General features: G+C 49.5%; 2 protein-coding genes and 1 long non-coding RNA gene across 5 annotated transcripts; 1 reads left to right on the plus strand and 2 right to left on the minus strand.

Moving 5' to 3' along the window:
- Positions 1-7,003: 7,003 nt before the first annotated feature.
- LOC130537288 (protein NLRC3-like) lies at positions 7,004-12,902 on the minus strand. Of its 2 annotated transcripts, none has more exons than XM_057053971.1 (6): positions 12,762-12,902; positions 11,114-11,281; positions 10,409-10,510; positions 10,027-10,139; positions 8,103-9,926; positions 7,004-7,175 (listed from the first exon to the last, which is right to left on the minus strand). In XM_057053971.1, exons 2-5 carry the CDS (start codon positions 11,242-11,244, stop codon positions 8,623-8,625), a joined length of 1,650 nt encoding a protein of 549 aa, XP_056909951.1. In that variant the 5' UTR covers positions 11,245-11,281; positions 12,762-12,902; the 3' UTR covers positions 7,004-7,175; positions 8,103-8,622. The 2 variants fall into 2 exon arrangements, with proteins under 2 accessions (XP_056909951.1, XP_056909950.1); XM_057053970.1 differs by having other exon boundaries at positions 11,767-12,871.
- A 507-nt stretch (positions 12,903-13,409) lies between these two features.
- Positions 13,410-14,570, plus strand: LOC130537298 (uncharacterized). The gene is made up of 2 exons (XR_008953591.1): positions 13,410-13,548; positions 13,626-14,570. It is a non-coding gene; the product is annotated as an uncharacterized LOC130537298 (long non-coding RNA).
- Positions 14,571-15,811: 1,241 nt separating this feature from the next.
- LOC130537291 (RNA-binding Raly-like protein) lies at positions 15,812-26,622 on the minus strand. 2 transcript variants are annotated; one of them, XM_057053977.1, is made up of 3 exons: positions 25,646-25,670; positions 17,776-18,049; positions 15,812-16,887 (listed from the first exon to the last, which is right to left on the minus strand). In XM_057053977.1, exons 2-3 carry the CDS (start codon positions 18,029-18,031, stop codon positions 16,763-16,765), a joined length of 381 nt encoding a protein of 126 aa, XP_056909957.1. In that variant the 5' UTR covers positions 18,032-18,049; positions 25,646-25,670; the 3' UTR covers positions 15,812-16,762. The 2 variants fall into 2 exon arrangements, with proteins under 2 accessions (XP_056909957.1, XP_056909956.1); XM_057053976.1 differs by lacking the exon at positions 25,646-25,670 and adding an exon at positions 26,370-26,622 and having other exon boundaries at positions 15,869-16,887.
- Between the last annotated feature and the right edge of the window lie 1,087 nt (positions 26,623-27,709).

Here is a 27,709-nt window from a genome sequence, read left to right on the forward strand (position 1 = left end):
TTAGATTGCAAGCTGCATTTATTGCATCGTTCATAGAAAGTCATATTTGTGAGGAGAAAAACTCAAATAAGGTCATTTTCTTTAATGACCATTACAACAGAAGGAGGCGATGAACAAACAGATTTATATAAAAATGTGTAAAAACTTATGGATGGAAACCTTTTTAAAATGGTGGCATTGTGTAGAATCGGTGTAGAATCAACGTGTTGACTTCTGATTTGGACTCCAATGGAAGTGAGGTGCAACAATTGTGGATGCTGAAAGCTTCAGATCTTCATGAAGGTTTCTGTGGTTGGACTGACCTGCTGCCCCTTTAAGAGGGAGGCAGGTTTGGGCTTCTGGCTGGAATGAAGCCACCTAAGATGAGAATGACTGCAGGCTTTCAGTACCAAGGTTTAACAGGGTGCTCACTTCACACTTGGGCTTTTCTCTTTTTTGGGATGGCTTTTCTCAGTAGAGAAGGGGCATGGCACACTGCAGCAGCTTTCTTTTTGGGTTTTCTAGTTTTCCTTCTGATCTTTATGTCACAGCCCCTTTTCTCCAGTTCCCTCCTGTCCCAGTACTTTTCCACTGCCCTGCTCACACCACACCCTCTGATCACCACACCTGCTTTCAGTCACGGATCACACACCTGCTCTCAGTCACTGATCACACACCTGCCCTCACTCATCAATCAGCTCACCTACCAGTGTATATATTCTCCAGCCTCACACTCACTCGGTGCCAGATTGTTCCTCTGCGTCCATGCAAGACTTTCCAGCGTTGTTTCCCTGCCGGTTTGCCCGTTGCCGACCCTGCCTGTCTTCGTTCTGCCTGCCTTGCCTGTTCCCCGGACAACCTACCTGCTTTCTGCCCCTGACTACGATTTCTGCCTCAGCGTCTCTGGTTCCTGTCTGCTCACCTGGTTTAGACTTCGCCGCCCGGCCCCGACTTTGCTGCTGCTCGCCCCACTCCCCAAGCCTGCAACTCCTAGACTTTGTGCGGGCCCAGAGCCGGAGGAACGGACTATTTTCTGTGTTTCCTGGTCTGCCTGAGTTCCTGTTTGCCCGTGGGTTAATAAAAGTCTTTACTACGGTCCAGCTTTTCAGAGTGCTGCATTTGGGTCCTAACTGCACCCGTGACAGTACAATCTGGCCAAAACATGGACCCAGCACACTCGTCACCACCTCAGTCTCGTTTGGGCCAAGTGGAGGGAAGGCTCCAACAATTCGAGGCCCAGCTAGCCTCCAATGCTGCGGAGGCTCGGGAGACAGCGTCGGCCCTGGAGCGGGCATTAAGGTCAGTAGCCACCCAGGTCCAACAGCTGGTGGTCTCTGTGTCGCAACCGGCCGCTCCGGTTCCTGCTCCAGCTCCTCCTCCTCCGGTTCCTGCTCCCCCACCAGGCACTGCTCCAGAGCCCCGGGTGGGAACCCCAGAGCGTTATTCTGGGGACCCAGAGGGCTGCAACCTGTTCATCACGAACTGTTCAATCCTGTTCGCTCTGCAGCCCTACACCTTCGCCTCGGAGGGTCGCCTTTACCATCAATCACCTGACTGGCAGGGCACGCCTGTGGGGAATGGCAGAGTGGGAGAGGGGCACATCGGCCTGCTCCTCTTTCCAGGCCTTCTCTGCGGAGCTTCGGAAGGTTTTTGGGCCTGTTTCTCTGGGTCCGGATGCCACCGGGGGACTCATGAGCGTGAAGCAGGGAAGTCGGTCCATTGCTGACTACGCTATCGACTTCCGTACCCGGGCCTGGCTCAGTGACTGGAACCCAGCAGCCCAGTGCGACGCCTTCCTCAATGGGCTAGCGCCATATATAAAGGATGCGTTGGTTCCTTTTGATCTTCCGCCCTCCCTTGATGGACTCATCAACCTGACTTCAAGGCTGGACAGGCGCGTCCAGGCAAGGAGAAGAGAGCTACGCCAGGGTGAGGCGGAGCACCGGCCGTCTGCCCGCCTGCGAGGATCTCCAGCCGCCTCCAACCTTCTCACAGGGCCCGCATCTGGGGGGCCGAACCCATGCAGGTGGGACGCACCAGCCTGACTCCGGCGGAGCGAGAGCGACGACGACAGGGGAACCTCTGTCTCTACTGCGGACAGGCTGGGCACTTTGTCTCTCATTGCCCAGTAAAAGGGAGGGCTCAGCAGTAGACAGGGGCGGACTGCTGAGCCGGACTCAAGACTCGGTCCCCTGCCCACGGCCATTGTTTCACGTCCAGCTTCTGTTGGCGGGGGGCTCTCACACCCTCGCCACCTTCATAGACTCCGGGGCTGATGTCAGCCTGATCGATGAGGAGCTCATCGACCGGGTTCCGTTACCACATTCAGTTCCTGCCAGCGCCCTGGATGGCCATCTCCTAGGGACTGTCACTCACCAGACCACGCCCATCCACATGCTTCTGTCGGGCAACCACCACGAGACCATACAATTCCACGTCCTGAAGTCACCTCACCTCCCACTCATCCTTGGTTACCCCTGGCTCCGTCGTCACAACCCCCACATTGACTGGGCGACGGGTTCCATTCTGGGGTGGAGTTCCTCCTGTCACCAGGTCTGCCTTAATCAAGCTGCCGCGCCTCTATTATCAGTCAAATCCATTCCGGCCCCCGACCTGTCTGCGGTACCCTCCGAGTACCATGACTTCCGGGAGGTGTTCAGCAAGGCTAAGGCTACCTCTCTGCCCCCTCATCGACCCTACGACTGCGCCATAAACCTTCAGCCCGGCACCACGCCTCCCAAGGGTCGTCTCTACTCACTGTCTGCGCCAGAAAGAGAGGCCATGGAGGTCTACATTAATGATGCTCTAGCTGCCGGGATTATCCGTCCCTCCTCATCGCCTGCTGGGGCAGGGTTCTTCTTTGTGGAGAAGGACGGGTCCCTGAGGCCCTGCATCGACTACAGGGGCCTCAATGAGATCACGGTGAAGAATCGATACCCTCTCCCACTCATCGCTTCAGCCTTTGAGCTGCTTCAGGGGGCCGTGGTCTTCACCAAGTTGGATCTCCGCAACGCCTACCACCTAGTCCGGATCCGGGAGGGGGACGAGTGGAAGACCGCCTTCAACACACCCACTGGACACTGAGTACCTGGTCATGCCTTTCGGCCTTACTAATGCCCCGGCCGTATTCCAGGCACTCATTAATGACGTCTTGAGAGACATGCTCAACAAGACTGTGTTTGTCTACCTGGACGACATCCTGATCTTCTCCCGTTCCAAGGAGGAACACGTGCATCATGTCCAGGCCGTCCTCCAACGCCTGCTGGAGAACTCGCTGTTTGTCAAGGCCGAGAAGTGAGTTCCATGCTACCTCCGTCTCTTTCCTGGGATACATTATCGGTCAAGGCAGTGTGGAGATGGACCCCTCCAAGGTCTCTGCCGTCACCTCCTGGCCCGTCCCGGAGACAGCTGCAACGGTTCCTGGGATTCGCCAACTTCTACCGAAGGTTCATCCGGGGATACAGCACCGTGGCCGCTCCGCTCACTTCTCTCACCTCCAAGGTACCCTTCGTTGGTCCCAGGCTGCCGAGGAGGCATTCCAGAACCTCAAGGCCCGGTTCACCTCAGCCCCCATTCTCCTGGTTCCAGACCCTGAAAGGCACTTCATAGTAGAGGTCGATGCTTCTGATGTGGGGGTTGGCGCCGTTCTCTCTCTCAACGCTCTGCTGATGACCAGAAAATGCACCCCTGTGCCTTCTTCTCCCGACGTCTGTCTCCGGCAGAACAGAATTATGACATTGGGAACCGAGAACTGTTGGCGGTGAAACTGGCGTTGGAGGAATGGCGTCACTGGTTAGAGGGGACTAAATTGCCCTTCCTGGTTTGGACGGACCACAAGAACCTGGAGTACATCCGGTCGGCTAAGAGACTGAACTCCCGTCAGGCCAGGTGGTCCCTGTTCTTTACCAGGTTCAACTTTTCCCTCTCCTATCGGCCGGGCTCCCGCAACGTCAAGCCTGACGCGCTATCTCACCAGTTCCTGGGAACAGAAGACACTGCCCTCAACCCAGACACCATTCTTCCTGCTCCCTGCCTTGTGGCTTCTCTCACCTGGGAGTTGGAGGAGCGTGTAAAGGCTGCTCTCCTACGAGCAGCGGACCGTTACTCGACGGCAGCCAACCGCCGTCGCTCCCGGGCTCCAACTTACCTGGTGGGGCAGAAGGTATGGCTCTCGACCCGAGACCTTCCCTTAAGGGTGGAGTCAAAGAAGCTGGCTCCTAAGTTCATCGGGCCGTTTATTATCGAAGGTCATCAACCCTGCGGCTGTCAGGCTCAAGCTGCCCCGGGCCATGCGGATCCACCCAACCTTCCATGTCTCCAGGATCAAGCCGGTTCGAGAGAGTCCGTTGATGCCGGCTTCTCAGCCGCCACCACCTCCACGGATTATTGGTGGGGGTCCTGCCTTCAGTTCGCTGCCTGCTGCGCTCCCGCCACTGTGGAAGGGGTCTACAGTATCTCGTCGACTGGGAGGGATACGGCCCAGAGGAGAGGTCGTGGGTCCCGGCCCGTCACATCCTGGATGCGCAGCTCATCCGCGAGTTCCATCACTGTCACCCTGACCAGCCCTCCAAGATCCCCAATGCTGGTGGCGGTGCCAATTTAGAGACTCTGTCCTCCCTGTCATCCGAGGCTTCCAGCGACGAGGAGGAAGCTGAGACGGAGGCCTCGGAAGAATTTTAGCCCTCCTCCAGGCCCCCTCCACCCACCCGGCTCAGCTTGGCCTTTGTTTTTGGGACGTCAGGGGCCGTCCCTTGAGAGGGGGGTTCTGTCACAGCCCCTTTTCTCCAGTTCCCTCCTGTCCCAGTACTTTTCCACTGCCCTGCTCACACCACACCCTCTGATCACCACACCTGCTTTCAGTCACGGATCACACACCTGCTCTCAGTCACTGATCACACACCTGCCCTCACTCATCAATCAGCTCACCTACCAGTGTATATATTCTCCAGCCTCACACTCACTCGGTGCCAGATTGTTCCTCTGCGTCCATGCAAGACTTTCCAGCGTTGTTTCCCTGCCGGTTTGCCCGTTGCCGACCCTGCCTGTCTTCGTTCTGCCTGCCTTGCCTGTTCCCCGGACAACCTACCTGCTTTCTGCCCCTGACTACGATTTCTGCCTCAGCGTCTCTGGTTCCTGTCTGCTCACCTGGTTTAGACTTCTCCGCCCGGCCCCGACTTCGCTGCTGCTCGCCCCACTCCCCGAGCCTGCAACTCCTAGACTTTGTGCGGGCCCAGAGCCGGAGGAACGGACTATTTTCTGTGTTTCCTGGTCTGCCTGAGTTCCTGTTTGCCCGTGGGTTAATAAAAGTCTTTACTACGGTCCAGCTTTTCAGAGTGCGGCATTTGGGTCCTAACTGCATCCGTGACACTTTAAAAGACAGGAAGAACTATTTTTGATTGGTCTGAATGTTTGGGCGGTTTTGTGGCCAGCCTAAAATAAAACAAGACAAATCTACAACTGATACTTCCTTTCTAGTCATTGATGACCATCCTCACATGGGACAGATTTCCACAACCAATTTAATACTGCAAATCTGTCCTGTGTGGTCTTTTTTCTGAGAACTGTAACACTACGTTTATAACAAAGATCAAACATGTAAACATTTATTGTCTAACTAGTTACACCTGGGAAAGTACTGGATCATCTCTGACTGACCTGAGAGTCTCCAGCTCACAGAGAGGATCCTGGAGAGCACCACAGAGCAGCTTCACTGCTGGATCCTTCAGCTGGTTCTGACTCAGGTCCAGAACCCTCAGATGGGAGGGATTGGACCTCAGTGCCGAGACCAGAGAGCCACAGCTGATCTCTGATAACCTGCAGCTACTTAATCTAAATAAAGAAGGGAAACTTTTATAAGGTTATAAGTGAAACCAGTATTCATCTGAAAGGTTAATCAAAGGCATGATCTGTAAATATTTAATTTAGTTACAGGTTAAAAAATGATAGTAATATGTAATTACCACAATTCCAACCTCTCAGGTTTGCACTGTTCCAGAGGAGAATATATATTGTTCTGGCCCTCACTCTTCCCAGGTTCTCCCCACCTCTTTCCCTCCCATCTCATCATGGAGATCCATCTCACCTGTGGCTCATCTTTAAAGGCACAACCTGTCTTAGATGACTTCCTGTCTCCCTCACCATCTCCCTCCTCGTTGGCTGGTGTCTACCAGGCACCCTCACCTAGTGTTGTCTAATTTTGGTTACCATCTGTGGGCTTTTTCATTGTCCTTAAATCAATTTATCATGAGTAAGTGGTCCCCGTGTGGCCCTCCCTCCTGAAGGAACTGGGCACAACACACACACTCAGAAAGTGTGAGGACCCTGGATGGAATAATGGACATTTTTGAGAATGGTGTTTACCTCAGAGTTTCCAGTCGGCAGTTTGGATCCTGGAGAAAACCACAGAGCAGCTTCACTCCTGAATCCTGCAGATTGTTCCCACCAGGTCCAGTTCTCTGAGATGGGAGGGATTGGACCTCAGCGCCGAGGCCAGAGAGCCACAGCTGATCTCTGATAAACTGCAGTAGTCTAATCTGAAAAATGCAGGATGAGGTATACGGTGCAGGTCTGCATGTTATCTGCATCAGTACTAAACCTACGTTAGTTCTTAGTTGGGTCAGACCTGATTCACGATATTACAAGGAATTTTTTTAATGTGGTGCATCACAGCAGTGTTGAGAACAGCCTCACTTCACCATCTTAGCAGCTGGTATATAGGTAGAAAAATGAAGACTGACCTGAGCCTCTCCAGTTTACAGTTTGGACTCTCCAGTCCAGAACAGAGCAGCTTCACTCCTGGATCCTGCAACGGGTTGAGGCTCAGCTCCAGAACCCTCAGATGGGAGGGATTGGACCTCAGCGCCGAGGCCAGAGAGCCACAGCTGATCTCTGATAACTGCAGTACCACAGCCTGGAAAAGGAATAAATGGGGCAAATAAAAACACATTTCTAAATCTGAAAATGAAGAGAAAAGCAGAAAATGTAAACAATTTAGAAAAGACCAACAGAGGCCTCCTGACCTGAGCGTCTCCAGTCTGCAGTTTGGATGCATCATTGCAGAAGACAGTAACTTTACTCCGGCATCTCTCAGGCTTTGGTTCATGCTTAAGCTCAGCTCCCGTAGATGAGAAGGGTTTGACGTCATTGCTGAGGCCACAACTTCCCAATGACTCGTTGAAAGAACATTACCAGCCAGTCTGTTGTGTATGAAACAAAAATAGTGAGTCAAACTTTGGGATTTCTCATCAACTTATCTGAGAATCTACCTCAACACAAATGTAGCTCATTTCCTGGAAAAGCTAAATTCAACACCGTAGAGCAACACAGTTTGAACGACCATCAGATCTGAAATGCAACTGAATTATTCTCAACATTTGTCTTATTTTAGAACAGCTCATAATTACTCAATATTTAAAATGATTGTAGCAAATGGTTTAAAGAAACGTGCATCTTTTTATCCGTCTATCGGCTCTTTGGATATTTTGCATTTCATCCAATTTGTACGATGGTGCGTCAAGTCTTAATTCAGCGATCCGATCGATGACATCAGAGTCTCTGGTTGCATCATTGCCCTCAGCTTCTGTTCTATCTGCCTGTTTCCCTTCAAATCATTTTCACTGCACCTTTTGTTGCTAGTGATGAAGTTGCCACCTAACGGGTGTGGAAAGGCTCAAACAACTTTGTGGGTCACATAAAGGCTCCAAACGGAACCGCCACAAAGACCTAAAACACCCATTTAAACCAACGAGGCCGGCTGTTTTTACGTTGAACAAATGAAGCAAAATAGTCACGTATCATTAGTTAAAATGTGTTTTTCTGTCGTGAGAATACGATGTATACAAACAAACAAAAGTTATTTAATTACATGACAGTAATTTCATGATAGTCAGTTAACTTGTGGCTCCTATTATTCCTGCCGTATGTTGGTTGTCTGGATTGACCTTTGAACTTATATCCAGCCAGTGTTGAACATTTCTGGATGAATTGTTGTTGTTTTTAATTTATGGACGCTGCAATGGAGATAAAGAGTTGAAGGAATGACCACTGGAGGGGGTATTGCTACCTGACATGATCCACTCGCTTGATTTAAACGCCGATGTCCGGCCCCAAAAATCTTTACTTACTTGAACTTCCTGCAGTTCTTCACAGCTGGAATCAGGCGACGTCGTCCGTCCTCTGAGGTTTTGTACTGCCACAGGTTCAGCTCATCCAGAACCTCCTCTGACATCTGCAGCAGGTCGGCCAGAGCTGAACAGTGGATCTCTGACAGTTCCTCTCTCTGATTTCTTCCCTGACTTCAGGAACTCTTGGATCTCCTGATGGACTGACTGATCCTTCATCTCCATCAGACAGTGGAAGATGTTGATGCTTCTGTCTGGGGAGATTTCATCACTGTTCACCTCCTTCAGGTTGTTGAGGACCTTCTGGATGGTTTCTGGGTGGCTGTCCATCTGATCCAACAGTCCACCCAAGATCCTCTGATTGGACTCCAGAGAGAGACCATGAAGGAAGCGAACAAACAAGTCCAGGTGGCCATTTTCACTTTTGAGAGATTTCATTAGTGCTCTCCTGAGGAAGCCATCAAGAGATGTGACTGGATCGTTATTTGTGTTCAACCATGAAAACCAGGAAAAGCGGATTGGTTCAGAATATTTTAGGAACTGATTTATAACCGCTGTGTCTTTCCTGGTGTAACAGTGGAACATGTAGACGGCAGCCAGAAACTCCTGAACGCTCAGATGAACAAAGCAGTAGACTGATTTCTGGAAGATCGCACTCTCTCTTGAAGATCTCTGTACAAACTCCCGAGTACACCGACACCTCGGAGACGTCCAGTCCACATCGCTCCAGGTCTTCTGAGTAGAACATGATGTTTCCTTTCTCCAGATGTTCAAACGCCAGCCGACCCAACTTCAGAAGGAGTTCTTTATCAGCCTCAGTCAGTTCCTCTGGTCTCTGCTTTCCTCCATACTTCTGCCGCTTCCTCTTTATCTGAACCCTCAGGAAGTGTGAGTAGAGGTCAGTCAGGGTTTGGGGCAGCTCTCCTCTCTGGTCTCTGGTCATCATGTCCTCCAGAACTATAGCAGTGATCCAGCAGAAAACTGGGATCAGACACATGATGTGGAGGCTCCTGGAGGCCTTGATGTGTGAGATGATTCTCTTGGACAGATCTTCATCACTGAACCTCCTCCTGAAGTACTCCTCCTTCTGGGAGTCAGTGAAGCCTCGTACTTCTGTGATCCTGTCAACACACGAGGGAGGAATCTGATAGGCTGCTGCAGGTCTGGAGGTGATCCAGATGAGAGCTGAGGGAAGCAGGTTCCCCTGGATGAGGTTCACCAGGAGCACCTCAACTGACGATACTTGTGTGACATCAGAGATGACCTGATGCTTGTTGAAACCCAGTGAAAATCTGCTTTCATCCAGGCCATCAAAGATGAACAGAAGTTTCCAGACAGTCAGATCTTCTGCTCTGATCTTCTGTAATGTTGGATGGAAAACATGAAGCAGTGAGAGAAGACTGTGCTGCTCATCTCTGATCAAGTTCAGCTCCCTCCATGAGAGCGGAAGCACCAGACTGATGTCTTGGTTCTCCAAACCTTCTGCCCAGTCCAGACTGAACTTCTGCACTGAGAAGGTTTTTCCAACGCCGGCGACACCGTTGGTCAGAACCACTCTGATGTGTCTCTGTTGCTCAGATAAGACTTTGAAGATGTCCTGGCACTTGATTGGAGTGTCCTGGATGTTCTTCTTGGAGGTTCTCTCAAGCTGTCTCACCTCATGTTGTGTGTCCACCTCCTCACTTTGTCCCTCAGTGATGTAGAGCTCAGTGTAGATCTTGTTCAGCAGGGTTCCACTTCCTGCTTCATTAGTTCCTTCAGTCACATGTTCACATCTTCTCTTCAGACTCATCTTATGACCTTCTATCACCTCCTGCAGATCACTTCCTGAACATAAGTAAACCAATGATTTCCATCTATAATAAATCATCAACACAACTCCAAATTCATGACATCACAAATTAAATCTCATATTGAACAGTTTTACTTTGTTTGGGCTTCATTTCAGCATCTCCAGATCTGCTTCCAGATTGTGAACAAGAGGACTCTCCTGGTGGAGCTGCCTGGTCCCAGTTTGATAGGATGTGCTCCCCCCTCTCACTATGAAACACATCTCTATTAGTCCTTTGATTTATAGGATGAAAGAACCTGATCAAGACTCAATATTGTTCCAGCATTTATGTCTGAATTCATCTTTCAGTTTAACCTGATTCTTGTTTCTAATCAACAATATTCACATTAAGTCTGTAACTATATGACTGTCTGAGGTTTAAGTGTTAAACATCTCCAATAATAAACTCACAACCTGCTGCTGTTAATGTGACTAACAGCTGGCACACAAACACATCATCACGCTTTAGTTTTCTTACATTTCCTCTGAACTTCTGAAGTCTATTGGTCTATCTTTGGACTGGTCGCTCTTCAGGGACACCCAGCTGGGCACTGTGGACTCTGCTCTGTCCTCGTCCATCCTGAGGAAACATCAGAAATAGTGATGAGACTGTGATGAAGGTAAATAATCTGTAGAGGTTGTAGTTAAATAACCCCAATTCACTGCATTTTTATCAAACAGGAACATTTCTAATCCATTCTGGATAACAACTGAATCAATAAATCAATGATGTCTCTGTATAATTTTCATGTTTTCAGAGTTTAAGCTGCTTTTTTTAACTGTTCCCTGCAGTGAGAAAAGAACTGGCACCTTTTCCAGCCCCTCATCCTGCAGCACTGAATGTGCTCTAAAGTTCTTTCCAGAGCAAACGTCTCTGCACTTGCAGCAACATGTTGTAGTCATGGATCCGTGAGGAGAACCGGATACAGGAAACGCCCCCACTTTGATCCCAAAACCCAACTGGTGGCCAACGGTGGTCCGGCAACGACGGGGACACTGGTCCATCGGGCCCACAACACTGGTTTTCCACAGGCCAACATGGTGAAAGGACTGTGCACCGTTTCATTTTAAGGACCTGATGAATTTCATTTTTCACGATAGTGGAGGCTAATACCTACAAAATGATGTTTTGTATGGTTGTGAAATGTTCTAAGGCAGAGTTATGTGGTTCAGAAAACCTTACTGTAAAGGTGAGCCTTGAGGTCCAATGCCGAAGTTTTCAGGGCGGTCTTTGGACCAGTCGCTCTTCATGGACACACAGCTGGGCACTGTGGACTCTGCTCTCTCTTCCTCTTCCATCACACATTCGCTCATTTTTAAATGTGAGTCTAAACGGTTAAGCAGGAACAGTCTGCTGACACAGAAAAGAAGATTAAAGAACATGATTCTCAGTATGAAGACAAGCAGAGGTCTGTCCAATGACGTATTGTCGGCTCATTCACATCAAAATCTATTATATGATGTCACCCTGTACATCATACAGGCCACATATATATTGGAAAAAGTTTTGGGACATCTTAAAAGTTTACACCATGTTAAACATAAAATAGTTGTGGAAAAATTGTTTCTCCTGGGTGTTTCAGAAGGTGCGGTGGCATCAGACGGACGCACACAAATACAAATGAAATCATTTTTTATCTGGTTATGGTTTACAAGAAAACCTAAATTCTTTCAAGATGTCAGTTCTCAACATTAAATTCAACAAATAAGATGAGAATGCATTCAAAACTAAACAGAAATCCGTCATCACATCATCAAAGTGGGTCAAATGCAGCATCATCTTCTGTCCTCTCAGACAGGATTCCAAGAAGAGGATCTTCATTTTCAACAACGCACCTTGACATCTCATCATGGCTCGTCTGTCAGATTACAAGCAGCTTTTTTTGATCAGGTGCATCATGTTTCTCACCAACACATGATGGTGCTGGAAAAAACATCTGTAGCCTGACCTAGAGGACAAAACTCTGCATGGCGTGCACAGCTACTAGTTGCAGCTGCTGGTTGTGGCGGAGGAGATCCCAAACATATCTAGCAAGCTTGTTTTGGAGCAGAGCTTGTCCACCACCTCTGACCCCACTCATCACAGAAGTCCCACCATATCCATGGCCAGGTGTGTTGGCAGCATTGGAGCCAGCCTCAGGAAAAAGGTGTGTCAATATCTCAGAAGTGATGATCAAGTTGACATGACCCAACAGAAGTCAAGCAACCCAACATGCTGAATAGAATAGATGACACACAGCAAAGGGCAAAAAACACCCAATTCTGCTCAGACTAATCTTATCTGACCACATGTTCAGGACCAAAAATATCAAAACACCATGGGTTTAGGTTTCGTTTCGTTTTCTTGACTGCTTCATTCAAAACAGAACACATTTCATAAATCCATAATAACAAATTCATATTCCACAAAGAACCAGTTGTTAAAACAATCAAATGGAATGCCTTGGTCTCTCCCTCTTTACATTCTCTCCTTTTTTAAATAAAGGATTGATTGTCCCCTGGTGGAGGGACAAAGAGAGGAGGCTAAAACTGTCGCGTTTGTGTCCCTCTTTCCGTGGATTTTTCCACTAACTGCAAATAATATTGTCGACTTATTGTGAGTATTAAAATGTGCTTCCTCAACCTCTAAAATGTTGGCTCAGGGTTAGCGGAAAACGCAGTTAGAGGAAACACGCTACAAAGTTTGATCATGCGTCACAACATTCCCGTCGACCAGCCGCAATGTGCGTCCGAAACACGCGCACGCTCATTGCGCACACGCAGCTTATTAAGCCGCATCTCGCAGCGGAACATTGATTCGAGACGACAGCAGTGAAAGAACCAAATGCTACCTGAATATTAGAGGTTTTCCATCAGGGCTCGGTCAGTCCAGATGGAGCCCGAAGTTGAGAACTTTCCTTTCGCTTCTTCTTCCTCTACACGTCCCGTGTTTGTGGTTTGATCGCGTCATATCCAGCACAAGCGCCTCTCTTCAGAACAATTTGGTCCACGTTTTAACTGAAATACTGGGAAACAACTGGAGTTCGTCTGACAGATGTTCGTTTTTGGCTGCGGAATCAAACTGGGTCAACTTTTTGATCTATAGGATCCCCTCTGGTTCAAAGTGTCCCCTATAGGATATTGACAGTACTGACCTTTTGGGGGCTGCACACACCTCTTAATGGTGACGGCACCAACGGAGCTGATCCAGTTGTCATCAGCTGGCCAGTCTGACTCCAGCTCATTAGGGGAAATTTGCTGATCTGGAGGAGAAGCTTTCAAAACTTGACGGGCTGGGGGGGAATGACTGTAATTTTGGAATCAGCGTGCCAATTTTATTTTTAATCAGAATAATTTAGAATAATTTCAACAGGATATTTTCAAATTGTTCCCCAGTGTCCCCAGTGGAGCTGCCAACTGAATATGGTGACCTGCTCCTACACACAGAAATCCGATGGCTCAGCAGGGGACGGATTTTGCTTCCTTTTTTGTCCCTTTTGAGTGAAATAAAAGAGTTCATGCAGTCCAGAGGGGAAGACGCCGCGCTGCTGGAGGACACTGACTGGACACTGGACCTTGCATTTTTAACGGACATTACTGGGAAACGGAACAGTTTGAACTGGGAGCTGCAAGGCAAAGGTGAGACTGTTGCTGATAGAATCAGTGCTGTAAATGCATCTAAAGCCAAGATGAACATTTTCTCTGTGCATTTACAGACAAAAGGTGCTGCACTTCCCCTCTGTGCAGATGGTGCTGAGAGACAACGCTTCTGCATGTGAGGCTTTGGACTAAAGCGCAGAAAAGTGCTCTCAGCTCATAAAAAGACTTGGGCAAGAGTTTGAGAACAGGTTTTGGGACCTGGATCAGCTTGAGCCATGTGTGTCCTTCATTTCTAACCCTTTCATGAACGTGGACATATCATGCATTGCTCAGCAGTTCAGTGCAACCTTCAGCCTGGATGCTGCACAGATGCAAATTGAAATTGGAACATTGTGAAATGAGCTGCAGCTCAAAGCCTCTCAGGCTGCACCAAACTTTTGGTGCCTTGTTGACACAGAAAAGTACAGTGGTGTATGTACAGCAGCTATGAAGGTTGCAAGCCTTTTTGGTTCGACCTCTCTTTGTGAATCAGCCTTTTCTGACATGAACTTCATCAAGAACCAACACAGAAGACGCCTCCCTGATGCACATCTGCCAGACTCACTCAGAGCTGCACTGTCAAGTTCCCCACCAGAGGACAACACACTGGTAACCGCAGCAACGCCAGGCTTCCCCCCAACGGACAAAGAAACGGACACCAGATTTGGTGTCTCCTTCAGAATTTGTTAAATGTGTCTGTAAAATGTAACAATTGTTTATGTTAAAATGTTCATGTGAAAAAATCTGCAGACTTAAGTGTGAAGTTCAAAACGTAATCAGATTTATTTTAAAATCTGAAAGTTTATTTTGTATTTTACATGATTTATTATTTGTACAAACGTGGTGCAAAGTAATTCATGATTTGTTAAAAAATGTCAGTGGCTGGTAAAAATGGGACATTGTGATTTCCTAGGACTGTTGGAGAAGTGATCATTTTAAAATGGTTTGAACATTTATTTCAATTTGAAAAACACTTGCACTAAGACAAAATATAGAAATAAAGTGTTGCATATTGATATTCATCTGTTCCCGATCTTGTTAAATCATTGTTGATATTGATTGTGAGAAATCATTAACATGATCAGTGTCTTTGCAGAGATGAATATCATTAACTATTAATAATGACATTTAGTTAAAGGTAAATTGAGCAAATTGGCTATTTCAGAAGTGTGTATCAAACTGGTGGCCCTTCACATGATTCAGTACCCAGGAAGTAGCTCTCCGTCTCAGAAAGGTTGGTGACCCCTGTGCTACAGAGTCAAGTTTAGAGGAGAAATATGCTATTGGCTTCATTTTAGCTCCACTGTTGAGCTCAGACTGAGGTCATCAAATGTCCTGTGCCATCAACCATCTGAACCAAAGGTTTGCTGTAATCTGGCAAAGCTAAAGCTGTGCTCCACACCAAGGCTTGCTTCATGTCACAGAAGGCCGTTTCTGCATTTTCAGTCCAATTTAGTGGAGAAGTCATTTTTAAGTTTTCATACATCAGTCTTTGCAACGGTGCTGTAATTTCAGCATAATTTGGCCCCCAGTTGCAACAATAATTAGTCCTAAAAAGGACATCATTTGCTTTGTAGTCTGGTTTCGGAGCTTGCAGAATAGCTGTTTTATGGCCCTCTATGATAGTGGGATGGACACCGTCTCTCCTAATCAGACCAGGTTTTCCCCAAAAAGTGCTCCAACTGTCTACAAAGGCCACCTGGTTTTCGGGGCACCACCGTGACAGCCAGCGACGGAGCGACGACATGCGGCTAAACATCTCATCGCTGGCCAGATTGGGGAGGGGACCAGAGAATGCTCCGGAGTCCCACATCGTTTTTGCGTAGTTGCACACCGACTCCAAGTTACCGTATTTTCCGGACTATAAGCCGCTACTTTTTTCCTAAACTTTAAACACTGCGGCTTATTCTATGGTGCGGCTTATTTATGGATTTTTCTTCCACCGCTAGGGGCGCTCTAATCAGAACTAGAATCAAAACTAAGAAAAATCAATGCAAAGAAGAAAACGCTACTTTTTCTTTAGCAGATAGAACACGGACGACAAATTACCAACTGTTAATTGTTTTCAAATCCTCGCCCCTTCATCATGGAACCCACACGAAGAAGTTCGTATGATGCAGGTTTTAAGTTGAAGGCCACTGATCTAGCTAGCCAGGAAGGAATCCGCGCTGCTGCACGCAAGCTTAGCGTTAATGAATGTATGGTGAGACGTTGGAGGCGGCAGCGGGAGGAGCTAATGCAATGCCCAAAGTCGAAAAAAGCTTTCAGCAGGTGGGCTGAACTTGAAAATGTCCTGGAGGACTGGGTGAACACACAGCGAGCAGGTGGCCGAGGTGTATCCACTCTACAGCGCCGACTTAAAGCCAAAACAATCGCCCGCGAAATGAATATTGAAGATTTCAAAGCGGGGCCGTCATGGTGTTTCAGATTTATGAAACGTAAAAACCTGTCCATCAGGACACGGACCACTCTCTGTCAGGAACTCCCCCCTGACTACCAGGAAAAAATTAAAAACTTCCACAAATTCGTTGAAACAAAGATCCAAGAACACTCCATCGGACCAGACGACATAATAAATATGGACGAAGCACCTTTGACGTTTGCTCTGCCTCTGACCAGGACTGTTAACAAGACAGGCGCATCATCCGTGTTGTTGAAAACAACAGGCCACGAGAGAACGCACTTCACCTGCGTTCGGGCATGCACGGCATCCGGACAACAACTTCCACCACTGGGGATTTTTAGTGGCATAGTGGTCAAAGTTAACACCAAAGGGGGGATGATGGAAGGCCTGATGAAGGAATGGTTAACGGAGTGCTACAGCAAGCGCGCAGGAGGAGTTTTTCACTGGAAAAAAGCACTGCTTGTTTTGGATAGCATGAGGGCCCACATCACAGATTCTGTGGAAGCAGCGATCACGAAAACAAACTCTATTCCAGCTGTGATTCCTGGAGGTACAACAAAGTATTTGCAGCCACTTGACATCTGTGTGAATCGGGCATTTAAAGCTGCACTCCGGGTTGAGTGGGAGACTTGGATGACAAGTGGTGAGAAATCATTCCCAAAAACCGGCCGCATGCGAAAAGCATCCTTTTCTGATGTCTGTCAGTGGATCCTAACAGCGTAGAGTGCTGTGAAAGAATCCACGATCACCAACGGGTTCCGAAAGGCTGGACTGCTACGCGAAGAGAGCGGCGCACCTTCAGAGCCAACTTCAGCGGAGGATGATACGGAGAGCGAGACTGATGGAGACAGATGTGACGAAGCGCTTCTGGGGTTGTTCAACTCCGACACTGAAGAAGACGACTTCATGGGTTTCAGCCAAGATGATGAAAGTGACTTGTGATTTCAAACACAGGAGAAATGAAGAGAAATACTGGTTATTTTCTCTTGGTTCTGTTCCGTTTTAATCAACAAAGTTGCTGCCGTGTTAAAAGGCACTGTTAGGAAAGAATCTGTTCAGGTACTTACATGTACATTTACAGTTCAAAATCGTTCTGTACATGCAGTAAATATCTAATTTTTCAACATAAATATCTGCGGCTCATAACCCGGTGCGGCTTGTATATCTTTTTTTTACTTATTTTTTTAAAAATTGAGCAGATGCGGCTTATATACAGGTGCGGCTTATAGTCCGGAAAATACGGTAATTTTGCTGACCTCCGACTGGTGCCGGGTGTCGTTGGCTCCGACGTGAATAACAACTTTACCAAATTTACGTTTACTTCTCGCCAGGAGCTTTAGATTGGCTTCTACGTCGGCCGCTATGGCCCCCGGAATGCACTTGACTATGGTCGCTGGAGTCGGCGTGCGATGCCGGGGGGGATGGGGGGAGGGGGGGGGGCGCGTGTGACCCTGGGGAACATGTTTGTTTTGCCGTACTAGAATAAAGTGTAATTGCACGTCCACTACAGTAGGTGGCAGTGGCGCTCTCATTGTCAGAGTGTGCGCAGGCAGTATTAGCTCTATGGTGGAGAGGTTTTTGCACCGAGCAGCCGGGATCGTCTTCAAAACAGCCCGACAACAAGCAGACTTTTCCGCTCTTAAGGAGCCGAGGGAAGTTTTTAACGAAAAGAGCCCGAGGCCCCTCCCGTTCCCGGGAGAGACGATCCATTCCTCCGCCAGCGCCGGCTTAAAACAAAACGAAAGTTTTCTTTTTGGGTTTCAGCTTCTGAAGGCTGCACCTGGAAGCGTGGGGAATGTTTCAGGAGGACTGGAAAGACTCACCGAGAGGCTGTCCCGCGATGATCCGGGCGTTGTCCCCGGCCACGGCCGCCCGGGCGTTCCTCTCGTTCAGGTACTGTACGAAGGCGTAGCCCTTGTGCACAGAGCAGCCCACTATCTTGCCATACTTGGCGAAGATGACCTCTATGTCCGACTTCTTGACGATGGCTGTGTTGAGGTTGCCGATAAAGACTCTGGAGTTGAGGGAGCGCGGGTCGTTCTTGTTGGTCACGTTGCTGGTCTGAGTTTTACCAGTCATCCTCCTCAGGTTGCCCTCCTGGGACACAGACAGAGGCGGAGGACAGGACTTTAGGGGACGTGGAGCGGACCAACGTCTACAGCGGTTTGATAAATAATCACATGAAAAACACAAACGGTGAGTGAAACACTGTGGCTAAATCATCCCACAATGGACTGTTAGCTTAACGGCTAGCCCTTTTGTCTAGAGACACCCAAAAATGACTGTTTTCCTACTCCAGCTGTTGCTGTATTGTGCTTCTTTGTAACCAAAATGCTGCCAAAATGTTACTTTGATCGTTAGCGGGCTTTAAACTGCTAGTTAGCCAGACAATTCAGCGCTACTCTCCCTTTGTTGTGGATCAGTATCCACAAATGAGTGCTGAAAGATGTTAAAATTTACTGCTTTTCTGCTAAAGTGAAGTTGCCTTCGTGTTTATCCCAGTATGTAACGGTTTGACAGCATAAACAAACCATATGGTGGTGCTAGCTTGTGAGCATTGTCACGTTTTAGCTTATTTCCGTTTTACTTTTTGGATCCGTAAGTACCCAAAGAGACCAAGCAAACAGGAAATTAGTAAACCATACAGGTCAGTGAAGGTAGCATGTGTGCTAAAGGAAGTGTGCACAGGAACAATGTAGCATGTCAGCCAGCATGGGCCAAAGCTTAGTGGGAATAAAACTATGAGCAGCTAACCTGAAATATCGACAGCATGGCTAATTGGTTGCCATGGCAACGTTGCCACTTGAAATACATTTTTCACAGAAGTCAGCGATCAACTGAATTTATTTCTAAAGCGACCTGGAAAAAAAGCTACTGGATATTTTAGGTATTAGAGCAGCAAAATAATAAGAATTCCAGGCCCTGAAATTCCACTGGAGGGATTAAAAAACAAACAAGAAGAATTGTTAACCACAGCGGAGCCTGTGCAAAAGTCCCGGACCCTGTAAATGAGCTCAAATCGATGCAGCTAACAATTGTTGTGGTAAATATTGGATTAGCCGCAGGCTAGCTTGTTATTTTTCCCGGTATATTTGCATGGAGACATTTCTGCCCGTGAAGCACAAAGGCGCCGTCTGCTGAAGGCATTTATTGAATCTTGCTTCATTCAAGGTCATCGGTCAGTCCGCCGCTCACCTCGGGCACGTCGTTGCATTATTGAGAGGAGAGAGGAGGCAACAATGCAGCGGTGGCGAGCGGGACGGCGGTCGGGAATGTTGCTCCCGCCGTTTCACTGACGACAGAATGTGGAGCGACGCACTAATTCACACATCAGCGCGCCCAACGCTGCCTCCTTTTTATCGTTACGCCTCTGGAATTGGTCTTCTAAAAGAGCAGGTTTCTGTGTGTGTGTGTGTGTGTGTTCAGATTAGTCGCCAAGGTAACAGCGATGTTATCACGCGTTTACTCACTCCAGTTTTAGAGCTTTAACGGGTTTTTTAGTGCGTTACAGCGTCGGGAACAGGGATTTGGGACCTGATTGACGGCGGAATTCCGTGTTTAGAGAAGCCGGGATCGTGGAGAGATCCTGCCTCGGGGATCCGTTACAATGACGCGAGCCGATCAGCCGCTCGTTCCTGGATAAACAGGCATTATTTCAGTTGCCCCCACCGCCCCCCACCCCCCCACCCCCACCCCCCATCTTCAACGTGACATCACCTGCGGAATAATTCTGTTCGCTCTCTCTTAGATCCACGCGGGCGCGGTGACTCACTGCCGGCGTTGTTTACCGGCTCGTGTGTGTGTGGTTGTGTTGTGTGGGTGTGTGTGTGGGACTAAACGGCTGCTCGCCATCTTTCAAGTGGCCTTGACATTTATCAGGAGCAGACTGGGACGGACACACACACACACACACACACGCACCTCAAATGAGCTGCACAACAACCAGCTAACAGTACTTTAAGTCCACCATCCGACACCCGTCCAGTATTGATGCTGGTGGACAGGTCACGGCGAACATGACAGATCGGCCCAGACGTGTTAGATTGCCTCTCCCGTCAGATAAATCAGGAGCGGGTAGGGCTCATGGAGGACCCCCCCCGCCCCCCCCAGCTTCCCCTTATATTTCATGTTGTCTTCTCGGTTATTGTCTTTGGAGCGCGCCGTAAATTTATTCCTTCGTTTCCCGCTGACCTTGCTGTTTAGCATACTAAACAGCAAGGTGTAGACCACCAACTACCCGGTCACCAGTCAGTTTTACCCTTCATGCCATCGCTCGTCTCTGCGACTCTCCCGAGTCCGGATCCCACTTTTTCCGTATGTAAATGAGTGTTCTTGGCGTCTCCTCTCCTCTGGAGGTGTCGCATGGGGGGGGGGGGGTCGACCATCCCTTGCTTTCCTATCACCCTCCTCCGGGTTGTGAACATATTGCCGCTGGTGGGCCGCCAGGGTCGGGGCGGCGCAGCTCTGCCCTCGTTCTGCTGAGAGACGCAGCTGGCCCGGCCGGAAAAATGTGGACACGGCGCCGCACCACGTGGCCGCCGGGCTTGGGCGAGGAGGCCGTTCCAGCGTCCCCTCCGTTATTATTCATCATCCTTCGGCCTGCCAAGAGCGCGCGGATCAGAAGTTTGTTGTTGGGTTTTCCTCATGATGGAACAAACATCCCAGAAGGACCCAGGCTAACTTAGCGCTAAGCCTTGTCGGTCAGCGAGGGCAGCTGCTGTGCGCTTCACGTCTTTGAAATTGTTGTGACGTCCTGGCGGAGTCTGAGCTCCTCACAGGCGCCGCAGCCTTTATGAAAACACACAAATATCGTTCCTGTTTTCTTGGTCATTCCGACAAATCCACGTGTGTGTAGAGCTGTCGGAGGGACGCTGATGTTTGGAGGCCCCCCTCCGATGATACAAATCTCCTTTGTATCATCACGCAACTCCCTCCCGCTGGCGTTGCCGGGCTAAATGTTCAAAGGTAGCAGAACGCAGCGACGGGGGGGAAATATTAAACTTGCACCGCAAACTTCAAAGCCACTTCAAAAGCTTCTTCATGCTTCAGCGCCTAATCCTCAAAGTGCTACCCGGGATTGCACTGATAGCACCGCCGTGTCTAGCAGGTACAAACATCCTTGTCACCGCCGCTGAGGTGTGGGGCGCAGAGAAAGGAAGAGATGAAAACAGAAAACAAATTGAGTCCAAGTCTCGTCCTTTCCCTGCGTCAAACACAAAAGCCCCCGACGGAACGTCCGGTAATTCCCGACGCCACCGGGGCGATGGAGCGGTCACTGCGGGCAGCAGGCAGACAAGGAGGCAAGGTTCCGAATTTCTGCTCAGCCTGAAGGTTCCGACTCCTCCCCCTCGACTCAAATATGGACAGATTAGGTGGAATTGGGTGTGTTTCTGTTCTGTCACTGGATGAGGAGCTTCGGAAGTGCCGACTTGCTGTTGCTTTAGCCGCGAGAGCAGAAAACACGCCGTTTCCTTCTGGATTAATGTGACCTTTTGAAGACAGAAGATGCAATTCTGGCAAATATGAGTTTCACCCCTCTTCACTCCGCAGGTGTCCGGGAGATTTGGATTCACTGAGTCGGGAGTTCAGCGAGCAGACGTGTTATGTTGATGGCACTCAGCAAGCTCGCCGTCTGGCAGGAGGAGCAGACGTGGGCAGACCGTCAACACAATCAGACCGACTGAGGGGAAAATCTCCAATGAAACATCCGAGGGGACTCAAACTTGACCAGGAGGGTGCAACTAGCTGCACACAGGTGCACCACATTAGGGCAGGGCAGCCGCAGACCACAGACAGGAAGTTCAAGCCAATAAAAGACACAGACAACAACTACAACACAACAAAAACATGAGATAGAGACGAAAGAAAGCATGAACTGCCTCATATACCCGACGTGCCAACGTGTAACTAAGTACAAACACGTAGAAACGTCTGAATCCTGGGCAAGTCACGACCCCTCGCCACCAAAATGGGATCATTCCTGCCATCGGATTAAATAATTCCCTCCAGGGACGCCTGCAGCTCTCCCACCTTCACCCGAGTCATTTTCAGAGGAGATTTGATTTGATTTTTTTATAACTTTAAATGAATTTCAAGTACTTTCCACACCGACTGAATGCAAACGTGGGGCCGGTTGGACAGACAGCTGTGGGACCCGGCAGCATTTACGTGGAGATACGAGTAGTGACGAGAAGATCCTGGACCCCAGACTGGTGGACACCGAGGCAGCTCAGTGGGGGATGGCAGATTAAATCTGATTTATAAATATATACAGTATTGATAGAGTGCAAAGCTCAAGGATTTAATGTCTCTGGCTCATTGAACATTAATGACATGGCAGAAACCTGCACTCAGACACTGAGCCGCGCTTGTATCCCCCCTCGCGCTCTGAGAGGTTAATGCAACTTTTATTACAGATGCCGTCTTCAGCTATATGTGTCACGCACAGGCAGACAGAGCTGATAAATATTAAATCCGGAGACCTGAGCTGGCAGAGACTCGTGGAAACTCTCCGGGTGTTTGCGCTCGCCACAGTCCACCATTCAAGAATAATCAATGCGCTTTACAACCCGTTTGGTTCTATAGATCAGAGGGACGTAGCGTGGACAAAAGATGTGGAGTCAAATATACTAACGCGGCCGGCTGGGTCTTTGATTCCATTGATCCTTCGCTATTTAAAATGCACGTATAAGAGTAGCCTCATGCCGTGAAGGGCCTCTCACAGCGAAGGGCACAGCTCCCAAAAATCAGAGGAGACCTAACGGGCCCGTGTTTGATGGGCTGCATCTCAATAACCTGCAGGTCCCGCGAGAGCCGCAGCAGCGCAACTACAGAGCGCAGCAAGCGTCTTATATTCTCGCCCACGCACGCTATGAATTTCAAAGCGGGGCCAGCGCGTCATGCAGAACAAGCAGAGATGCACACGAACAACAGGGTCTCAGACGGAGGCAGGCGAGCGACACCGTCTCCAGCGGTGTTTAATCGTCCGGCTGCATGTGGTGCCATTAAAAATGGCTACCGCCCTCTCTGCCTGTAAGTAGACGGTTCATCACGCCCCCTCGTTCTATTCCTCTTTAATTGCACGGTGCTCCGCAGCAGCAGACTGGTGTTGGATTTAAAAAGTCTCAATATTTGCCAACAGCCGCACGCTTTAAGAATTTACCCCGTGCGTAAATAATTCAGAAAGAAGAGGGGCGCAGAAGAAAAGGTCGTTCCTCTACGTTTCTGCAGCGACATCACAGTTGTAGAGGGTGTTAGCGGGCGCTAACCAGAGCCAGCACAGCTCACTTCCCTCCCGCCGCTGATGCTAGCTGCAGATTCTTAAAGAGTTTCCCGTTGAAGCTTAAGGGGTCCCTCCAGGGCCGGCCGGGGCGAAGGGCCTGTCATCCTGCCTTATGAAGTGCAGCAGCTTCTTTCTTCTCCTCGCCCTGCCATATTTCTATTTAGCAGGTCTGCGGCCGTGCAGGCTTCAGAAAAACGGATCAGAGTGGATGGTTTGTGAAAAGGGAGGCAGCCGCGGTGAATATGCACTCGCCAAATCAACGCCCAGGACGCACCCTGCGGACGTCAAGGTGAACCCGAACGGGATCCGCGTGAAGCACAGGGAAGCACTCGCTGCTCCTCCTGTCGCGCCCGCCGTGCCAAAGGTTCCCTGTTTATCTGTGAGAGGGGACAGCGAGCACGAGTAATACCCCACGTGCACCCCCACGTGCACGCGTGGGGCGGCGTTCTGCGTCTCTTCCGAGTTCAAGCGGCCTCTCTTGCTGCCCGTACGCTCGCGCCTCCTTATTTAGATTAACAAACGTAATAAATCCATCATTCAATCCGCATCCATTGTGGAATTGATCCACTTCAATTCCAGGAAGTGCTCTTTGTTGTAAACACAGCATTATTTATCAGGAAGCCAAAGTGTCGTGTCTCATTAAGGACAGCTAAATGGGATTTGGAGTAAATATGGCGCATGGATAGCGCGATTTACATCGGCTTATATTTGTGATCCCGCTATTATGGAAAGCATGGTAGCAATCTCATCATCATTCATTCTGTAATTAACTCCCTCTTTCTTTATCTGCTGGAAGAACGTCTTAATTGCCTCCCAAACCAGAGCGCCGCCCCTCCCCCACCCCTGCAGCTTGATGGAGGAGGTGCTACAGCTTCATTTAATGTTCAGTCATTAAAGAACCTTTACTGTGGAACCCTAAACTGCTCTTCAAACAACACCAGGAATAACATCTGGGCCCAAACACCGGTCGGGGACGTTTATAGCCGCGTTAGCATGGGTCAAAAAAAATCACGCTAACGCCAATAAAACGTTAAATTTAGCTTCGCTGGCACGCTGTGTGGTTCAAAAACGATGACACTTTAAACTTAATGGCAGCAACGATCCCATTACACATGCCCCAACACACACACGCTAACGTTCAAGCACACGTGTAGCGCCACACACGCCTGCCTCACAAGTTCCAGCCAACACTGAGTGATGCCGCTGCATCTGCATGATGTTTTATTCATGCTAGCAGGGCTGTATCCATTCACGAGTGATCGTATTCCTCTGCGGGCCTCCTGAGCAGGTCTGCCTCAGATATGGGAGAGATCCGACCGGAGGGGGGACGCGGCGCCGCAGGACCTATCGGAAGCCGTCATACTGGTCAGCAGCAACGCTAGCAGGAGCGTGAGGCACGTCCCAGGGTGGGAAGGTGTGCATTAGCATTAGCAACAGATGGCTCATCTGCACGTCAACAGGAGCAAAGCTCGATGCCTTGAAGAAGTTTTGGAAAGTTTTGGAAGAGTCCAGGCCTCTTCCTGCCCTGACCAGATGGCTTTTTTATCCTCTCACCTCCCCAAAGCTCTTCCTTATCACTGAGCCTAAAAACTGCCCCCTGTGGCTTTTTATCTGCATTCAGGGAACTCGATGCCCACTAGCAGCTCCCCGATACATGATGGGATGTACCGTCCTAATTGCCAGAATCAGTTTCTTACCAATATTGAATTGCTGCACATTAAAAGGCTGAATCCTGTCCGCCTGTTTAATGACTTAGCAGCCTTATTCCGGGTGGGTGGTCACTCTGGGATTTGATCGTGCTACTGCAGCAAAATGTGGTTCATCTGGAGCCAGCGCCAGGAACAGCCAGAAAGGGGGGACGCGGCCCCCAAAACCCACCCTGCGCGTCACATTTTAGCTTTGCACCACTTAGGCCACTTTCTAAACCCTGTCAGCTCGCCTCTCCTCTCATGTGACCATCGCGAGAAGCGAGCCTGACTCAGCCAATTCGAGCCGGGGCCAGCTGCGGGATGGAGGCGCACCGCCGCGCAGGACGCGCGTTCTCACCGCGGGCGGAAACGCGGCGGCCGCGTCCGGCAGCGTTTGGATGGTGCCGGAGAGCGCGGCGCATCCTGCAGCTACATCAGGTCCTCAGCTGCGGCGTGGAGGAGGAGGAGGACGAGGAGGAGGAGGAGGAGGAGGAGGACGGGAAAATACCAACCATCCGAAATATAAAAACACACAAGCCGCGTCTGGAACCGGCCATGTCGCGTCACGCAGAGATCGATCCGATCAGATAACCTTCAGATAACAATGATAAAGAAGGCTTAATGAAGCGTTTGTGCCAGTCCTGCGAAATAACAGCCACAGGTGCACGTTTATCACCTTTATTAGAGACATGAAGGTGTCAATCATGAACTCGTTCCAGATACCTGCGAGTGGGGAAATGTCTGTTCATCCTCGGGACACAGAAAACAAAAAAACCCCAAGAATCAAAACTGCCCTCGTCCACCCAGCATCATCTAGAGGAGAAATAACATCCGTAAAAAGGAAAAAAAAGAGACTCGACACTGCCAGCAAAAGTACAAGCAAACCGAAAAAGGTGAAACACACAAAAAAACCCAAAATAAAAATAGAAACGACAAACCTGCGAGCTGCAAGAAAAGTACCAGGTTAAAATGATTCCTTCAGATAAAGAAAAGAGGAAAGAAAGTCAAAGCAAAGGTCTGGATCGGTGAGGTCGACCCAAAATCACAAAACTCGAAGGCAAACAAGCAACACTGCAAAATACAAACCAAAGCAACCACAACAACAAAAAAGGAACAAAAATGTGGGGAAAATGTCTCAAAACCACCAATCAACGCGTGAAAAATCTCAATACTGACAAAAGCTGCTCGATCGGAACAAAAGTGCAAGTGAGACCGCGTCTGCCCCCGGGACCAGAACAACTGCATGCTGGAAACTTGAAGCCTGGATGGGGGGGGGGGGGGGACGCTCCGAAGCACCGCGGCAATACTCAAATTCAAACACCAGCAAAAGGAGGAAAAAATGGGAAAAAAGGAGGGAAAAAGGCGGAGGGGGGGGGAGGAAAGAGAGAGGAGGGGTGGGCAATAGAAAAGAGCAAAAAAAAAATATGCTTGTTGGAAATGTGCTCACCGAGCGGGAGTAAAATGTGGCGAGAAAAATGGGAATGTGGCTCAAAAGACAGTATGGCGGTGCGAGCCGGGACGCGGTGCCTTTTCTCCAGATGTCAGCCTCCAGTTCTGTCATGTGACTCATCCGGATCCCACTTCCAGCAATGAGCGCGCGGCGTCGAACAGCTGATGCTGGAAGCTCGCGGAGTGAGAAAGCGAGTATCCGGAACCTCCCACACCGCCGCCGCCTGCGCCGCCGCCTGCGCCGCCGCCTGCGCCGCCGCCTGCGCCGCCGCCTGCGCCGCCGCCTGCGCCGCCGCCGCGCCGCCGCCGCCGCCGTTCGCTGAGTTTTGGAAATGCGTCTGCGGGCTTAATGCCGTTTCTGGAAGCCATGAGCCTCTCCGCTAACAGGTTTGACCTGAATTATATGAATGGCTGCTTTAATATTTGCCTTAAAATGCTAATGTTAGAAGCTAATTCCTCAGTCTCCGTTGTTATTTATTCACTCTTATTTGATTAAACCCTCTCCCCTCAGATCAGGGCTCCAATAACGGAACCCGACCACCAGACGGTGTTAAGACGGGCACGCAGCTAAACTTTGGGATCTCATTTCGCTAAAAGCCCATTATCGTGATCCCTCGGGGGGGGGGGGGGGGGGTGCGGGACACGTTAAATTCCAAACAGAGCAAAGCTCCGCGCCCTCTGAAAACAAGCTGCTCAAATAAAGGCAAAAGCACAAATGCTGCGACCTGTTCGGCCTCATCGGGTCTCGATAACGGACCGCCGGGAACCCGGACCAGACGAACCCGCTTCGGATACGTCTTGGTTTGGGGAGCTTCGTACAAGAACATCGGCTGTTCCACCAGGAGAAGAAGCCCAAAAGTTCCTCTGGGTCACATCAGGACAACATCTGGTTGAGCCACCATCTAAAAACTGGAGATTTGGGTCTATACCACTATAACACACACACACACACACATCAGTATCAGTGTTCCAAATCTGTTTTCTGTTTCTGCCAGCTCTTCCTCCAGCGATTACCCCACATCTTGTGCATGTCCCGCCCTGCTGAGGCAGAGCCGTACTGGGATGGAGCGTTACCGCGGCGATCCAGCTCAGTGGGCTCCATTGCCTCGGCTGAGGAGTACGACAGTGTGAAGTCCCGCAGTGAGCTGATGTTTGAGAAACAGTCTGGGAGACACGGACTGGTGACCCGAGTCACACACGCTGCCAGGACGTTTCCAGAAACATTTAAACACATGAGATATAGAAGCATCAGTAGCTTCATTTGAGTTCTGAGCTTTGGTGTCTGTGTGGAGCTGTGAAACCACAAGAAGAGGGAGGAGCCATCAGCTGTACGCAGAG

The sequence above is a fragment of the Takifugu flavidus genome, chromosome 14, assembly GCF_003711565.1.
Source record: "Takifugu flavidus isolate HTHZ2018 chromosome 14, ASM371156v2, whole genome shotgun sequence".
In the NCBI taxonomy this organism is placed as follows: Eukaryota; Metazoa; Chordata; class Actinopteri; order Tetraodontiformes; family Tetraodontidae; genus Takifugu; species Takifugu flavidus.

Bases quoted from the DNA above. Each gene is read 5' to 3' on its own strand.
- LOC130537288 (XM_057053970.1), bottom strand. The intron at 10,140-10,408 runs GTAAGAAAACTA...TGTGTTTCATAG, and splicing joins TTCAGAAGTTCAGAGGAAAT to TGAGAGGGGGGAGCACATCC. The intron at 9,927-10,026 runs GTAAAACTGTTC...ACTTATGTTCAG, and splicing joins TGAAATGAAGCCCAAACAAA to GAAGTGATCTGCAGGAGGTG.
- LOC130537291 (XM_057053976.1), bottom strand. From the start codon at position 26,492: ATGAGTCACATGACAGAACTGGAGGCTGACATCTGGAGAAAAGGCACC. The intron at 18,050-26,369 runs GTGAGCACATTT...TCTGTGTCCCAG, and splicing joins CCACATTTTACTCCCGCTCG to GAGGGCAACCTGAGGAGGAT. The intron at 16,888-17,775 runs GTGAGTCTTTCC...TGAAATCACAAG, and splicing joins CATCGCGGGACAGCCTCTCG to TCACTTTCATCATCTTGGCT.